The sequence below is a fragment of the Haliotis rufescens genome, unplaced genomic scaffold (assembly GCF_023055435.1).
Source record: "Haliotis rufescens isolate VD_foot unplaced genomic scaffold, xgHalRufe1.0.p SCAF_4, whole genome shotgun sequence".
In the NCBI taxonomy this organism is placed as follows: domain Eukaryota; kingdom Metazoa; phylum Mollusca; class Gastropoda; order Lepetellida; family Haliotidae; genus Haliotis; species Haliotis rufescens.
Window position 1 is genome coordinate 117,051 of NW_025964112.1, and position 18,169 is coordinate 135,219.

At 39.4% G+C, this 18,169-nt stretch overlaps 2 protein-coding genes and 2 long non-coding RNA genes across 4 annotated transcripts in view; all 4 read left to right on the top strand.

The window, feature by feature from the left end:
• The first annotated feature begins 339 nt into the window (after window positions 1–339).
• On the top strand, window positions 340–3,540 carry LOC125372257. The gene is made up of 3 exons (XR_007218048.1): window positions 340–420; window positions 827–885; window positions 3,472–3,540. It is a non-coding gene; the product is annotated as an uncharacterized LOC125372257 (long non-coding RNA).
• A 959-nt stretch (window positions 3,541–4,499) lies between these two features.
• LOC124150362 lies at window positions 4,500–5,312 on the top strand. The gene is made up of 4 exons (XR_007218135.1): window positions 4,500–4,546; window positions 4,630–4,697; window positions 4,884–4,920; window positions 5,218–5,312. It is a non-coding gene; the product is annotated as an uncharacterized LOC124150362 (long non-coding RNA).
• Window positions 5,313–6,199: 887 nt separating this feature from the next.
• LOC124150344 (receptor-type tyrosine-protein phosphatase epsilon-like) lies at window positions 6,200–12,872 on the top strand. The gene is made up of 11 exons (XM_046522333.2): window positions 6,200–6,309; window positions 6,710–6,855; window positions 7,052–7,187; window positions 7,994–8,140; window positions 9,528–9,549; window positions 9,886–9,920; window positions 10,167–10,286; window positions 10,384–10,500; window positions 10,718–10,842; window positions 11,557–11,689; window positions 11,916–12,872. Exons 1-11 carry the CDS (start codon window positions 6,247–6,249, stop codon window positions 11,967–11,969), a joined length of 1,098 nt encoding a protein of 365 aa, XP_046378289.2. The 5' UTR covers window positions 6,200–6,246; the 3' UTR covers window positions 11,970–12,872.
• A 3,988-nt stretch (window positions 12,873–16,860) lies between these two features.
• LOC125372371 overlaps window positions 16,861–18,169 on the top strand; it is a 35,617-nt gene continuing 34,308 nt past the window's right edge. The window contains exon 1 of the mRNA XM_048382142.1: window positions 16,861–16,920. The gene's annotated coding sequence lies outside the window, so the exon portion shown is untranslated. The remainder of the gene's footprint in view (window positions 16,921–18,169) is intronic.

Sequence of the window (18,169 nt, forward strand, 5' to 3'; positions counted from 1 at the left end):
ATTCCATTTCATACATGGGGTCAAATTTGGTCTTTCCCGCATATTCTCTCAATAATGATTGTCATATCTCTCCCACTTTTGGATGCGATTGCTCGGCCACTGCATCTATCTACAGCGCTAGCTAGTTGTTGCAGTTGGACACTCGAGAAGAGACTGTCACTACATTGTCTGTCTGTAGGTACTCAACTTAGACACTCTCTGTAGATTTCATGTATGTACCTGCTTCATGAAAACGACAAACAAGTTCATCTTTTTTTACGACAGTGTCCTTCATAAATTGGCCCAAAACATCAAATAATCACTAATGTTAATACTTCCATTCTGTGTTTCAGCTTACTCGGCTGTGATACCTCTAGCAGCAGGTGCAGTTGCCATAGTACTGATAGCCATGCTGATTGTTCTCATCATCGTCCGAATCAGGTCAGTTTTCTAAATATTCGCGAATCCCTCGTATTAAGTGTTGTGTCGCTTATAGTTCACCCCCTGCCTTTTTCACCTGCCTTGTATTAGATATTGGTGAAAAGACCCGTCTGATAAATTAACTTCAATAATAAATCTGGAAGAACGGTCCATGAAATGGTTTTGTTGCTTTTATTTATTCTCCTATATTTTTTAAAGTATTGTCTGACTGTTTTGAAATAATAAATTCCAAAGTAGTTCTCTCTATTTTCAATCAAACATTTATCAACATCTACACCTAGATTTAATAAATCTCCATTCGCATATCCACGTGTCTTGGCCTGCATATTCACATTGTGCAGGCCAACCTCTCTTGTCCTGTGATTTCTTGGTAGGTCCCGGAAAAATGAGAATCACTCTATTTCAGAAAAAGTAGGAAACGTACAGCAGAGGAGTCTGCACATCAAACCGTACACAACTCTGAAGGTAAGTCAACGTGCAACTGGCATCATGATCTGTAGGTCGGGTTCAGGTCAGTGCTGAGTTTCTCATCAATGTACATATACACCTACAACTGTCTGTTCAGATAAATATTACGTTTAATTATGAGAGATATACTTGTATTTTGCTATGGTAATATCAAGTATGAGACAGCAACAACAGGTAATATGGTTTGGCTTTTTATTTCCGATAGTGGTTTTGCTACTGAATAGGCACAATTCAACTGTCTATGTATGTTTTCAAGACAATGTCATAAAGCACAAAGATAACTTCGTCAGTCAATATCTTTTGCGACAATCAATAGGCCAGCTCACTACTGTTAACGGGAAGCTACTCTGGTCTATGATACGTTGCATTTGTAAAGAATCAGCCTGTTCACATTACATTGTCATAGCGTTACGAAATTCAGCCAAAACGAAATATTTCGGTCAAATACAACTAATCTAAATTCGCGAAATGGTTCACAATGATGAAGTAAATACTCTTAACTCTGTCCTTACAAAAGTATTTCAATTATGCCATTGCAAAGTCGGTCTCCATAACGTGGCAAGATTTGTAGGATGTCGGTCCCACTGGACGACATATGCACAAACTTTGCCCAACAGTTAAACACATCTGTAAAGTTCGTCGTCGTACGAGGCGTGATGAAGACGTTGACTATACCTCGTCTTGGTCATCGTGCATTGAATGCCTGCAGGACTATTGACAAGGAGGTATCCCCTCTATGTGACCAATGTGTCGATAATTCATCTGAAACAGTTCAGCATTACCCGTTGGAATGACATGGGCCTCAACATGCTTTATGGTTCAATCAAAAGAGCACCATCGGAACATGTGACTATTTTGTACAAGTATGAAACAAACATATGAATAACATTTAAATCATCTTCACATTTCTTTCTATGTTTGAGCATCTGTTTTTTAATGAATGAGCATTATGTTTTTTTACGAAACGATTTAAGAAATTGCTAGATGTTTTAATCCATTTCATTAAGGGGATGCTTGTGTAAAACTATGCATTCACATCAAATCTTTGAAAGGCGTGGAGAAGTGATACACATAAGGAAGAAAATCTATGGATGTAACCTTTCGGAGTATATACTTACTCCTTTATCAAGTGAATAGATGATATGATGCATAGAACATAACTTTGTACCTGTATAAACAACAAAAGCAATACGATAACAAAGGTGGAAACTTAACAAGGGGAGCCAATAGATAATTCGCGCTTATATGTGATAAGCAATTGACAAAAGGAGCGCCAACACTCCTAATAGGCAATGGACAATGGGCAAACGGGATGCCTGGGATGATTAACACTGATAGGTAACAGAATGGAAATGACAATACACAAATGGAAGCCAGCTAGATAATTACCATTGACAAAGATCAAAGCAATAAATCCTAAGCATTGGGCAAATAGATTCCCTGATTACGGCTCATGGCTGGCTGGTGTCTCCTGATGTCAATGGCTTCTTGTAGTTTTCTTTGTCGCCAGTTGTTGGTAGACAGGACTTTGGTGGCTTCCCACATGATGTTATGGCCTTGGTGCTTGAGGATGTGCTCGGAAATAGCTGATTTCAGGTCTAGTTGTTTATAGAGGTCTGATATTCTTTGAGTGTGGTGTTGAGTTTTCTGAGGGTTTCTCAAGTGTATGTGATATAAATTATTTCATTGGATTTATCAAAACGGACAAGATCAGGTTTGTTGGCCTGGATAGGTCTGAGGCTGTATACGGGCCTATTCCAAAGAATTTTGTACTGATCATTTTCCATAACACCCTCTACATATTCCTGGTCGTACCATGGATGGACCTCTGTGTCAATACTACAAGCATTGGAAAGATGGCAATAAAACGTTCGAGAAATTTCATCATGTCTCTTGAGATACTGTGTTTGTGGCAAAGCTGGGCATCCACTGACACTGTGTTGTACAGTCTCATTAAATTCATTGCATAATTTACATTTCATATTTACATTCAATACAAAATCACACATTGACGGCATCGTGGGAAATGACTGGTCCTAAGCAACAAACAGAAAACAAACAGAAAACCATGCCAGCCTACTTCATTCTAGCGAAGGCCTCTACAAGGTTGCTGATTTTCTCAACACACTGCACATAAACTGGATGCAGTGATCGTTTAGAAAACTTCTCCTTGAAAAACTGAGTCACTTGATATGTCACCTCGCTTGGTTGACACTCAGTACTCATTAACATCCAGGAGTAAAGAACCATCACCAAAATCAACACTGACATTGAGATTGTATCTCAAATCCTTGGCTCTTATAAGAAAACCTTAAAAGTGTATGTCATTTCTGTTTGAATCCATTGCTGCTTCTTTCAATTCCATCTACTACTACTACTACTACTACTACTACTACTACTACTACTACTGCTGCTACTACTACTACTACTACTACTAATACTACTACTACTACTGCTGCTACTACTACTACTGTAATACGGATCAAAAGTGTTATTGATATGGTTTGCATTGTAATCAATGAATACAGTACTTCACACTTTAAAATATAATAAAATATGAAATTGACTTCGGTTTATTTGCAGTGAGACCATCAAGTGGGGTTGACTTGCACTATTCACAACTGAGTCAACCTGAATTCCAACAAGAAACAACGCAGGGTATAAATTTAGAAAATACGTTTAGTTCTGTAAATGTCGTTAACATATTCCAATGAGATTTTACTTCATTGCCAATGAAATGTTATTGGGTGAGTGAGTGAGCTGCGATTAACGCAGCTTTAGGCATTTTTCCAGCGATATCACGGCGTCTCAACTTGATGTGGTAGTTAAATCCGTGGTGATGCAGGTCTTAGAAGTTTGCCACGAGCACGGGTATGATGCTGAGAAACCTAGAAACATATTCGGGATGAACCGGGATTCGAACCCTCAATCATAGGTTTCTGGCGTGTCTAAGGGACGCAACTGTGCACCGTGCATTCCTGCGCCTCAGACGACTGGGACACCCGTGCCTTGCAGATGGAGGAAAACATTGTGTCTACAGGTGAGAAATATTCCTTCAGCAATCTGTTTAGATACGACTATATGTTCTTTCAGAGAGTGTTTATGAGCGGCTTGGAGATGAGAGCGAACATGGATCAGTTCCAGGCCTAACAAATGTGAATCACGAATCGGGTGGACGCACGATTACAGAAACATCTGTGTATGAGACTATTTCCGAAGAGGAGAGCTACACTGACCCTATTCACGGCCTGTTGAGAGAGAGTGGTCATCCACATGAGAACTATCCTACCCGCCATAGCCTTTGCGTCGGTCGTCGAATGATTCAACTGTCAGATCTGGAGGACTTTGTACATCAACCTGAGGAACATCCTAGAGAAGCAGAGGAGGAATTTAAGGTCAGTATTCAAGACCAAACAGCTTCTGTTGTTGTTATAAATTATAAATGTAATTATCAGCTTTCTTGTCGAACACAATATTCTTTATTAATTTTAGTAATGACTCGTAAACACATGGCAGTGATGTAGGCCGACACACATGATACACTCCGGTTTTTGTCTCATTTATTTTCAGAATTTGCCAGATGGCTTCCTGCACCGTTACAAGGACTCCCAGCTACCACAAAACAAAGGGAAAAACAGATTTCAATCGTACTACCCATGTAAGTTTAACTTAAATCTAGTCATAAACTTATACACAAACACAAACACAAACTGAGACATGAACAGTTGTTCTTTGCCTTAGATGACTACAACCGGGTGGTGTTAAACGATGGCCAGACCAGCAACTACATCAATGCCAGCTACATGGACGTGAGTGACGAATATTTATCTGCGTTAGTGGCATGACATAATTAAATAGTTGTAAGAAGACAAAAAAGAAACTCTTGATTTTGATGTTAACATTTTATCTGCTGCAATACTGGTATAGTTACTGAACGATTGTTAGGGATTGTTATGATTTAAACACTTTCATCTTTCCTGCTGACATTGTTTAAGGGCTACAAGACTGAGAGGAAATACATCGCTGCACAAGGTATGACATATAATACTATTGACATTTAATAGAAGAACTATTGAATACCTTGTGAAAGAATTTGACAATAAAACCAAACACTGATATGGTTATTTGTCGCAGCTTAGAGAACATATTCTTTTGTTAAAACTGCTTTCTTTTCACCAGAGTATTCTAATACATACCAACATTCCTTTCTTCTATATAAGGCTTTGCCGCTGGTACAAATTTTAAACAAACTTGTTTACTGATTTGCGGAATCAGTATGTGATCGTTAATGACTAGATAAAAGCTACTCGTGACACAATGTGTTTTAAGGGCCCTACAAGCCCGATGTTGTTGAGGATTTCTGGAGGATGATCTGGCGGGAAGGATGCACTACGATCGTCATGGTGACGGGACTCGAGGAAGGGGGCAAGGTAGGAATAGACGAAATAGTAGTTAGCCAAACTTATAGGTTTGTAATATTAAATAAGTTCATAAAATATATAACGTCAACGCAAAAGAGTAACCATTGTCGTTTATCCGCCAAAACAGATTCGACTGGGCGCAAAATGCAAAGGTTTGAAAATACATTCTCCTTGTCGATTGTTTTGGTGTTTCATGCCCAGAATATTTTGCCATACATATGTTGATTGTTGTCCTTATTCTGTGTTTCATTAAAAATTAAAATATCAATATTTTAAAATGCTTACAAAAAATGAGTTAGTATTTTTTTTAATAAATATTATCTTTATGGTGATGCGGGCGTCCAATCAGCTGTTTGAGACAGGTTTTTTAGTGTGAATTGAAACTTCTCAATTTGTCTGTTTAAAGTCGAGGCTTTTACAAGGTCATGGTAGAATTTGCATATACAGATGTTCACCAGTTTGGCGAAACCCAGGAGAATGGATATAATGCTGATAAACCAATAATCTTTATCAAGGCAAAACCTGAGATTGTAATTTATGATCACAAAACACGTGACCCTTAAATGGAGATGCTTTCTCTGCGTAGACAAACACTAAGTTAACATTGTTTCATGTCTTCTTGGTATTGAGTTGATAACAAACACCGGGTGGCTTTACACCTGTTGTGTTGGATGCCCAACGCTCCCTTTGCACATTTACCCGTGACGTCATACAAACATTTACCCGTGACGTCATACACATGGTCTACAGCTGATATTGTGACGTTGCAGTAGCTCACTTTACAAACATGGATGCCTGCGCTTATCTGCAAAATACCACTTTGCGGCTTTTATAGCATTTTACACGTAGAAACATTGGTACTGTTCTATTGCAGATGAATTGTATTCGTTACTGGCCGGAAAAAGACCAGGTCTCATACGGTGACATCACGGTAACCATGGAGACAGAAACATGTCTTGCAAACTACACACTCGCAAACCTGACTGTGCAACACAAGAAGGTAAACATGCCTTTATTTAGAAGCATTGCATTGCCTGAACTCTTATAAGTTAAGAGTACTACACTGTGCAGAGTTGCGTCCCTTAGGCACGGAAGAAACCTCTGATTGTGGGTTCGAATCCCGGTTCGCCCCGATTATGTTTCTAGGTTTGTCAGCACCATACCCGTGCTCGTGGGTTTCACCGAAGTGGTAAACGTCTGAGACCTGCATCACTTCTGACTTTCTTCCCACATTAAGCTGACACGCCGCGATATAACTGGACTATTGTTAAAGGCGGCGTTAAACCCAACTCACTCACTCACTAAGAGTACTAAGATTCGAATCAGGCACATCAGCTTTATACCACCTGACAACATTGTTGAACGTCTAACGCATAGTATATCAATATTGTATTATTTAGAAGACAACGAAGCGACACGTGCGTCATTTCCATTTTACAACCTGGCTGGATCGTAGTGTTCCAGATATGTATGCATTCTTGGAGTTCAGGTGGAAGATCAAGGAACTAGCTGGAAAACAAAAGCATCCAATCACCGTTCACTGCAGGTGCGTGTTGACGAATGGTAGTCCTTATTCGAAACAATCAATGGGTATTTCTGAACACATTTCATTTTGAGAGATTTGTTTTGATAAAATAAATTTTAGTGTAAGCAACGTGTCAATTTTCAGTGAATATTACTATTTTGACATGTCGTGTTCACATAGCATGTGTATCTATACTGTTTGTATCATCCTCAATCAGCGCCGGCATTGGCCAGACAGGCACGTACATCGCTATTGATAGTCTCGTGGAGCAGGCTACAACAGAGGGCACTGCGGACGTTGTCAGCTTCGTCTCCAACTCGAGAAGTCAGAGGAAAGGCATGATACAATCAAAAGTTAGTGTTGAATGCACATGTGTGATAGGTTAAACGGATGAACAGAAAGATCTTTGTATCACCTGTTAATATTTACAAGAATGAATAATATAATATCATATAATAATTTGCTGGTCTCATCAGTGACGCATTCATTCAAATTTCACCTCTATTTTACCTTAAACGCCCAACGGAAACATTTTCGTGAGATAATCGTTATATTTATGTTCAGGCTGAGAGCATCACATACATCTTTAGTCAATGTTAATACACATTACGCGACGCCGAGTAGCTGAGGAGCTTGAAGACGATTATGTATATCTTGTTTCAATTGTACACCGATGTAGCGGATAATGGGAAATTTATGAAACTGTATTTGTATTGGCAAAGTCAAAAATAGGTAATTTTACCAAAAAGTTGAACTTAAGCTTGACAAACAAGATAAGATAGGATGTGGTTAGGCATGTGGCTTAACTAATGAACATACGAATCGTTTGATGGGCATTACTTAGAAGTTGACGGATGACAAAGTAGACACAATTTATGGATAACAACTTCTTTAATACTGCAAAGGCGACGCTTCGGTAAAAATCCTTATACCATTGTCAAGCAAGACTGACGGTATAAGGATCTATACCGAACGTTGCCTTTACGGTATTAAACAAGTTGTTATCCGTAAATTGTGTTTACTTTTTATTGAACATACGTCAAAAATAATGCCAAAAAAGTGTCCCCTGCCTGCACCCGAAATCCTCCGATGAGATATAAACACCATATTTATCTGACAAGTTCACATTCACTCTAGCGCTGATGAATCTTACCAACAGGATCAGTACCTGTTCGTGTACCAGGCGGTGGCGAGGGCGGCGGCAGACGGAGACATGACTCTGGACTCCCGTACGCTGAAGGGAGTGGATCTTGGCCACCTTGCTAACCTCACGATGGGAAACAAGACTGTACAACAACATCTTGAGGTAATATATATATATACTCACACGCAAAAGAAACGCAAGGCGAGTATGCAGTATACATGTTATTTATTTTCAACAGTAAAGACAAGAAATACTAATAGGGCAAGATTGACAAAAATGTGACTACAGACAGTTTAATGGATTAAAAGGCAGATGACATTATTGGTTTTTTTTTCAAATGTTAAAGGCTTACACAGTTTCAGGTCAATACCTAAAATGTCAATCAATACCTGGTGTGACCTCCATTAGCATTGATCACTGCGACACATCTCCTGTACAGTGAGTGGATCAGACGATTTGTGAAGGCCCTAGGGATCCTCCTGCAAACATCCAGAGCAGCTGTGCGTACATGTAGTTCATCGGCAGCTGTAGGGACTGGGCGCACATTGTGCAGACGCCTTTGAACCTCATCCCACAAGTGTTCGATGGGGTTCAGATCAGGGCTGAGGGCTGGCCACGGTAGAACACGGATGTTGTGTTGATGCAGAAAGGCCATGGTAGCTCTGGCAACATGGGGACGTGCGTTGTCCTGCTTGAAAATGTGTTGTTGATGTTGTGCAAGAAATGGAACAACGTGGGGTCTGATCACTTGGTCGACATACCGCTGAGCAGTGACGCCGTGTCCCCGACCTTGACCAACATTCAGAAAGCACATGGTTTGTTGGAACGGAGACGTCGGATCACAGTGTCCCGGCTAATGTGTCGATTATGTGTTCCTATGGTCTGTCGAGCACTTTCACTTGCAGTTAGGAACGGATGACGGGTAATCTGCCGATCTTGTCTAGGTTTGTTGACCCTAGGACGACAGCTCCGAGAGGTCATCTGTGGTCTGTGTAGCATTGTATCGATGCTGGAGACGGTAAATTGTGGTTATGTTAACTTTGAAATGACGGGCAACATCTTGGACAGACTCTCCAGCTTCCAAACGTCCGATAGCCTGGTTTCTCTGAATTTGAGTTAGGCGTGGCATTGTTGACCAAGGAGTGGTAGGTCCAAGAATCGGTGAGAAATGGGTGCATGATACCCACATATTCATTGAAATGGTGCGGTTTGGCGATTCGTTTTTTATGGTGCGTTTTTACTCGGGGCTTCCAAAATGCAACCAAAAATATTGATAACACCATCAGGCTTCACTACATGCTAAAATTCGTATCAATTTATGGTTCCGTGTTTGTTACCTATTTGCTTAAAACCACTTGCGTTTCTTTTGCGTGTGAGTATATATAAGTATGTTGTTTGTTAATACTGTACAAGAGTTGGTATTCATGAAACATTTCAATCGTCAGGGGTTCAAAAGAAACCTCTCTTCAATATGTAATGCAGCCGTTTTGAACATTTGAACAAGGAAAGAAAAGTATATTTCCTCATGCCCAGATTGTGTCTGTTACAGGTGCTTCAGTGTACTCCTGCCCGTGAGTAGATGATAATATTACAAGGAGACGATGTCCTGTGTTTCCTGAAAAAACATATACCCCCACCCCCACCCGCGACCATAGGACAATTAAAAATAAGCACAGTGTTTTGGTATCTTTTCTACTTTGTAATGGATGACATTACCTGTTAAAACGTTACCCTTTTAACTGTTATGGTTTGTAAAGTGTTCGAAGACAAGGTTCTGCACTAATATTAATTATTCACTGTTAGATCTTCTAATTTCTGCTCATCAAATAATTGTTGATAATTTATAACAAGAGTAATATTGCACAATTGCGACCAAGATAAATAATATGAAATATTGTCTATTCCAGAAAATACTGAGATTGACATCGTTGTTTCAATGCCTGTAAGTAAATACTAGTAAAACAAAATGTGTTTTTTTTCTTGGTCTGCACTCGCTTCCGTCTGTTGGTTTATGACGGTTATGTTTTTATAGGGTGGAGGGATTATTAGACAAACGAACGCATTGGTTATGCTTACTCCATTCAATGAAGATGTCGTGCAGGCAGTGACTACACGTATGGATTCAATGTGAAATGGCAACATTGTAATTAACCAAAGATGATTTATCGTATTATGTTTGTGTTGTCAGTCACATGTATCCACAATTGGGTTCTACGTCTTGACGTCACTTCCGGACACAGAGGAAGTTTGGAATCAAATTTACAAGACTAGGTCTCGCAATCTGGTCACGTGGGCACAGGACAATCAGGTACAAAAGGAAGATTGTAGTTCTTGTTTCGCGTTCCAAACAAACAAAGATGAACACAAAGATGACAATACGCATTCATGAACTGTTTCTGTTGCAGACATATCTTCCATCAGCAGAATCCTCTGTCACAACATCAAGACTCACAGCAAGCATGCGCAGTCGCACTATCATAATGGATGACGTAAACGTCGACACCATTGATCTCGTTTCAAAAGTAATCCTTTTCTTGAGCAAAGTAGAAGTTACACCAAGACAGTTGATCAAAAGTTTTATTTTAAAGTCTTATGAATTTTTTTGTATACCTACGTTACTATTGATTTCTATAAACTACCGAGCAAACAAAACTATAAATTATTCTGCATCAATCCCTTAAGCATGTGTGTTTGTTCTTCCTGTGTGTGTAGTTGATCTGTACACTGTTGTCACTACAGGAGGACAATGCAACTTTCACTGTTCAGCATCACCACTTGCCAGGAAGTGTTCGAGATCACAGTGGGATGGCTTTGATCGACTCCTTGCTTGCGCTACATCGACATCCTTGTACAATCGTTTCACGGTATGTCATCTTTTCATGTTTAAGAAAAGCCACATTACCCTTTTCCTTGTTATGAAAATGAGTCGATTGTACGATTCCGGGTACAAGTATATCATAAGCATAAGGCTACAAGTCACTATCAAATAGCTGGTTACCATGTGTTCGACATGAAGGAAAAATTGACGATTGGAAAGTTGAAGTCATCTTCTTATCATACAGTCTTGTGGACAGGTTTTTGTCACTCTGGATGTTCATGTAAATATGAAAAGAGATGAGGCAGTTTCACTGTGTCTGTTATTTCTAGTTTTTCTAGAGAATCGGTTCTTTGACTTAAACATCTTGGCGAAATTCCCATGTCTTTTAATTTAACCCATCCGATCAGATATTCCAATTCATGTTCATAACGACACAGATCAGCAAGGATGGGAGCACACCTGGTGCCCATGGGGACCCCTACATTTTGCCTAAACGTTCGTGTCTGCTTTCGCTTTTGACAAATTGTCCTGAACCTTTGAAAATGGAGATGCAACTACATCTATGTTCACCGCGTTTAGAAACAATGTCCTATGGTTCAAAGAAGGATTTTTTCCGTAAATGTGTCATGTGGGATAGAAACAGTGATGTAAGCCTGTCAGCATAGATACAGCAAACACAACGCCATACTATTAACCTGCGTTTATACTAGACTCATTAGTTATGCAACTTGAACCAACCTATCATTGTCTCCTATTTAAGCTCCATGACCGAGACAAGACTTCTGGTGCTGCTTCTCAACATCGCCAGCAGAATTCAGGACGACGGGAAGGTAGACATCATCACCAATATGCGACGTCTTTACACGCGTCTCGGGGGACGTCCCTTCACTCTGGTATGGCAAACTGACGCTACATAATTAAAAAAACAGCTTAAAAAAACCCTTCATTATTCAAAAGAAATATCTATCTGAAAGCAAGGCAGTTGTTAAATTGAGAGAAGGTAAAGCATCTATTTTCACGGAAATAGTCAGGCGATACATTACATTACCGACACTGTATCATTTAATGTTCATATATACATATATGATATGTATGACACAGTTTTTACTTTCATTACAGGCTGATGTCTGTTTCTGCCTTGAATTTTCAAAACAACGCCTTGGGTCTCTTTGAATCCAGCCGCTTCCATACGCAGCTGTAACCGGAACTTTTTCTGAAAACTTGTTTATTTTTTTATTAGTTACTTTAACTACGTTTACTTTCAAACATGGTTACTTTCAAACATCCCATGCCCTAGCTGTACATGCACACACAATAGGTCAGATAAAATAGCTCCATTTTACTCAGACCTATTCACATTTAGCTATGTTTCCTATTACGCCCACTCATTTACATATAGGCAACACAAATACATACCATGCATGCTTGTATATAGAAGGTTGTAATACTCTCACTCCTATTCTAATCTCAGTTTTACGACTTGTTGGTTTCCTTATCTTTGCATACTATTTTATTTCTTGAAAAGGAAAGTTCATTGCAAACTCATTCGCAAAATGATATACATAAATTGTAATAATACCTGTCACGTGACATATAGGCAGGAGTTGAAATAACCACTAGAGTCCATTGTACGATTCCAATTGTATCATGAGCATGTGGGTATGAAAGTATCAAAGAGAGATCATAGCAGGTGTTCGCAGAAATATGCCCTGTCACAAACACAAATTCCTGTCAACTGACCACTACTCTCTGTTGATCGCGTATTCGGGTATAACCTGCCTAAGTTCCGGACACTTTTATGACTAAACTCACTTTTGTGGATTAGCCTGAATATTCACTGAGTATAAGAATGATTTTGTGTTGACATCCATGTTTCTTGTACTGCTCGTGCTTATATTGATGCATTGTTTTGTGCTTCTATGTTCGTTCATATCTTTACACCATATACGTTTCTGGGTGATTCAGAGTTTTACTGAGAGTAAATGTGTCCTGAGTTCAAGATACATTCCGCCATGGCATATGGTCGGTTAAAAAGAGGTTTCCTTTGCGCATATGAATACATCGATGACCTATAATCATATCGAGTCATACCAAAATGGCTGTCGATCACCCATACGAACTGTATACTGATATTTTCTCTTATAGACGCTGGGTCTCTAATACAATCAACGTCTCCCGCGAAATTAATAGGCGGCCAATCGTTTAATAGAGGAAATACGGCAAGTGTGGCATCGAACGATTTTGACGTCCATGGTGGTAGCGGTAACCCCGACCTCGATGTTGAGATTCAGATATAGCAACTAAAAGTTTTTCCCAGTCATATCTTTTGCATACAAATAATAACGTTTATGAAACTGTTAGGGATATGTTTGGTGACGAACAGGTACTTTCCCCAATTGAAACAGACGATAATGAAAGTAAAAGAAAACATTATATATTTTTTTATTCATGACAACATGTTTACAAACCTTTTTGTTTTATTGCCATCACCGTCAACCACCAACGTTAGGAACTGGCATGAGGGAGTTTGAAAGTCCTTCAGAAGACACACCTCCCTTCGAAAGGCCACGAAAACTGACTTGTAAACAAATAACAAATGTCCCGACATCACTGTCATCAAGTCACAGCACAGGGGCTTGATCACAAGCTTGTCAAACATGATGAAATTCTTTTCTGAACATGCACAATAAGCGAAACATACACGAACCACTGTCTCGGGGCCTTTCACATGCTGGCGTCAAATTACCGTGAAATCTTGAAACTGACAGGTCCCAAACCATGCAATCCCTCGTATCGTACAATGCCGGCTCGTCAGCAGCCTCAAAAGCGGCTGTTCAGTCATACTTCATTTCAATTGGCAATCATATTGTACCAGCAGGCTCAATCCCAGTAAATCTACAGGTTAATGTTGAACCACATCATAGATCGGGGTTGTCATCCTGCTTCTTGTAATTTGCTGAAGCACGGAAAATATAAACAACAACATTGGCAGCCATTGACAGTTGTGAGGTGTGAGTAACCGTGATGTGGGTTTAGTTCTGGAACATCCAAGTTAAGGGTGAAGATTCATGTAATTTTTTTTGTTATTTACTGCGGATAATTGCTAACTAACTTATAAGTGAGTGAGTGAGTGAGTTGGGTTTAACGCCGCTTTTAACATTATTCCAGTCATATCGCGGCGTGTCAGCTTAATGTGGGAGGAAAGCCCGAAGTGATGTAGGTCTCAGACGTTTACCACTTCGGTGAAACCCACGAGCACGGGTATGGTGCTGACAAACCTAGAAACATAACCGGTGTGAACCGGGATTCGAACCCACAATCATAGGTTTCTGGCGTGCCCAAGGGACGCAACTCTGCACAGCGAATCACGGCGCCTCAGACGACTGGGCCACCCGTGCCCCCCACTAACTTATAAGACTTACACATGTAAATATATAGCAGAATGTTAATTCATAAAGTTTGTTGGAGAAATATTATCGTTCAGCATTTGTAAAACTATTTCTACATCCTGTAACCCAAAGAATGGGAAATTCCATATTCGATTTTCAAGAAATTACTTTTGAGAGTCCAAACAGTGCTCAGCAGATTGCGATGAAATTAAAACATCTATCTTCGGACTATGTTTTGGAGGTTATTTGTCAACATCCTTTCAAAAAACTCTTATTCGAACAATTCGTGACTATGGGTCTTTTAATGTTGAACTTTAGTAATATGTGTTACATATATAACTACCTGGGAACCCTTTTCAGAATGTTCTAAGACAGCAGACCTTTGTATCCTGTGCAGTTTTTCAATGCAAGAGAGAACCGTTTTCAAAGCGCTGTTGCCGTCATGGTAGAATGGAGATAAACATACTTCAGCTGTCGGTTGCAAATTATTGAGAGGTATCTACTTTACACTGGGACGGCTTCAAATTTCAACACACAGTAGGTTTATCTTCTGAATCCACAAAAGGACAATCATTTGCATTACTCGTTTGACACGTACATGTTTGGAAGTTTTACAAGAAACATCGTAAATGTTGTTCAAGATAAGCCATGTTATTATATTATTGTTTGTATTAATTATTTACACATAATTGTCAAGTACAATTATATACTTGCTTCATTATACTATGCTTTATTATGCTTCGTGAATAAAATCCTTTAAATTCAAATTTGGTTAGTTGTGATGTGTTCTAAAATGAAAGTATGTGTCGTCAGTCGTTACTGAAAAGTCTCTCTTGAAAAAAGTACCAATGACACGCTAAAAGCCAAGAATGTGTACAGCTGTTTGTCATATCTGCTTCCTCGTATTGTCTACTGTAATAGCGTGTACACACTGTTGATGGATTTGGGTGAAAGGAAGTGTTTTGTATTCCAGTGTAGCTGAAACAAGGATGTGCGTTTTATTACATTGAATAATACAAATTATCCATTTTCTAAAAGCAGAGTCGATTGTACCATGTGTTTATGAATCACTAATAAATAGTAATGATACCAGGTGTGTTCACGAAAAGGTTAACGTATCCCGCACCATCAGTGGCACTCGCCACACACAAAGGCAAGTCAATAGTTCATTGATATATATCGATATACGTGAAGTTTAAATAAAACTTCTTGGCCAACCGTTTTGATTTTGCCAATCCTATTCCGTAAACATAAACAGATCAGCAAGTGGGTTGGGAGAGCGGGCACAGTTGGTGCCCTCGGACATTCCTACCTATTGCCGATACATGTATTTCACTTGAATGTTATCTATAAAAGGTTTCTGCATTTCAAATATTGTCTTTCAGTAAACTTCATGACATTTGTTCTCATGTTTCACATTTTATCCTGAGCCTTTAAAGATTGGATCAGAATTGAAGTTTTTCCTTAAGTTTGCCGTGTGCGTAGCGTGTACTAAGATGAGAAATCCAATATTCAGAACAAAAATGCAAGCAAATCCTTTCAGTTTGAGAATTCACATGGTATTAATTCCACTTGTCCCAAATGAGTTCCGTGAATATCCCTATGATAGTTGGAAACCCAGATTCCTCCTGATTATGCTTCTTGTTTTGATCAGGGGTACAACATTCGTGGCCTCGTTAAAGCTTTCAAAGAGCTTTATGCTAGACATGTTGAGGACATTTCCAAATTTGACACAAAAATGATGTACTTGCACCCATGTTCCCGTGTTGTTCCAGATGTGCGGTTGACTTGCCTTTGCATGTGTTTGTGACAGGATATGCTAATATGCATATTCATTGTCCCCTCCTGCCTGTGACTTGACACAACATGCGTAACTATGACCTGCCGGCCACAGTAACACGAAGTTGGTCAGAACAAGCTGAACACACCACTTTCGTGGCCTCGCATTGTCACGGCACATGCGTCCTGCACACACGCACTGCTGCAGTGGTGATAGTACACGCATAGGTATTTCACAATCTTCACATCATACGGGTGAAAACAGACACAAGATTCCGTAGTGGCCGACATCGAAGTTATTCACATGTTTATGTTAATCGGTGAAATGGTCAGTTAACAATTAAACATTCGCTCTTAGTGGTCAGACCTATTGGCCAACATTTAAATAACCATTGCATCTAAAATGTTTAAAAACAACATAGTTTTGATAATCATATTTAAATAGACATTTCCTGAGCCATTCGCACGTGCACCGCGCTCAACAGTCTGGAGATCAATTATGTTTTTCAAGAATTTTCGGGAACAATAATGTTTTTCGAACAACTCCCAGGCCCCCGCAGAATATCAAATGTTGTATCTTCAATAAAGGCTCATTGTCTATCTAGAGGTATCAGTTTTTTATTCAGCTCGCCATTGAGGTTTAATCAATGTCAATTTTAGTTTTCAATCTGTTTCAGTGAGCACATGGTAATATATTTCTACTACCCACTATGGAGTATTGTTAAATGTGCTGGTTATCAGCTAAGCCACATATCATTACATTATGTTTTATAAATGTCCAATCCAGGGACAAAGTTATCATCATATTTCAAATACACATATGTTTTTTTTGACACACAGAAATGCATGAGGAAAAGAGTCGGTTGATTTACTTCCTCTTTAATCCAACATGGCGGCCTCCTGTGGGTTCTGCTGTGCAGTACTGGGTGTAGCTTGCTGTATATGTCTTGCACTGAGTGAGTATGTTTAACAACGTAACTAGCAGACTAGCTGCTCAATACCACATGCTTCTGCGGCTTATGGCGATCGGGTGGTTGTGTACCATCGTACCCGACAGTGTGGATGCGGTGTAAGAGCCCACAGTATCGACTAGTATAGAGTATAGCCAAACCAGAAACAGACTCCATTAAGTCAGACAAAGGGCGCAATTTCTTGAATTCGAAATTTGCAAACAATCGATCCTTTAAATGGAGTCTTTAAATTTAAGTAACATGCTCAGACAAAGATCAATTTCCGAAAAATGTCCCCCAATACAGTCACGTCCCGTTAATCTGACATGGTTGGTTGCATATGATTATGTCGGTTAACGAGTATGTTGGATAAACTAAATTAAGTAGTATCAACTTTCGTGATCGAAAGTCGGACAACTACACGATAGATAACGATACAAACACGTAATAAAAAATGAAAAATATTGTTATGTTACATTGTAAGCGGAATATACTTCTTATCATTCAACCTCTAAAGCTTAACACAAAACAACTGTTACGGAATGTATGATTTATTCAAAATAATTTAAGAAGCATAGTCTGGAATGGAAGTCGCCAGTTTGAAACTGGAACGCAAAGCTGCTTTCTTAGTGGCTAACGTTGACTTCCTGTATAGTCATTTCATTTGTCGGTCATTGTTCGGGAATGGATGTTCTGACGTGACCTGTAATGGGATTTCAAATTTCAGGAACCACCAACAATTTCATTTTCCTTTACGAACACAATTTCATCCAGGTTGTTCAATTATAGGACATTGGACTTGACAGTTCATGATGTAAATTCCACTACTTGTGGCTGCCAAGACTCATCATCCTGCTATCAACATGCAGGTCATATAATCACAGGTGACTTCTCTTTTGTTGACAATAACAACCTGTCGAAGAATAGGCCCCAAAAATGGGCGAAAAGAGAAGAGGAACCTGTCAAATGTCTTTCAGAGTGGATTAAGTCAGTGCGTGATGTTGGCATTGGTAGAATGCATAAACTTAAAAAGAGGAAACGGAGTTGAAACCCATTATGACCCAGCCAGCTGTTATCCAAAGTCTGGCTGTCCTACAGGAAAAGTTCGTAGTTTCCCACCGACAAGGCCTCAAATAGCATAACCATTATATGTAAGAATCACTACATTACTTGCTTGATCAAAGAACTTGGTATAAATGACATATCAAATAAGGCCACATATAAGGCCAGTATGTTAACTGAGGAAGAAATCTGC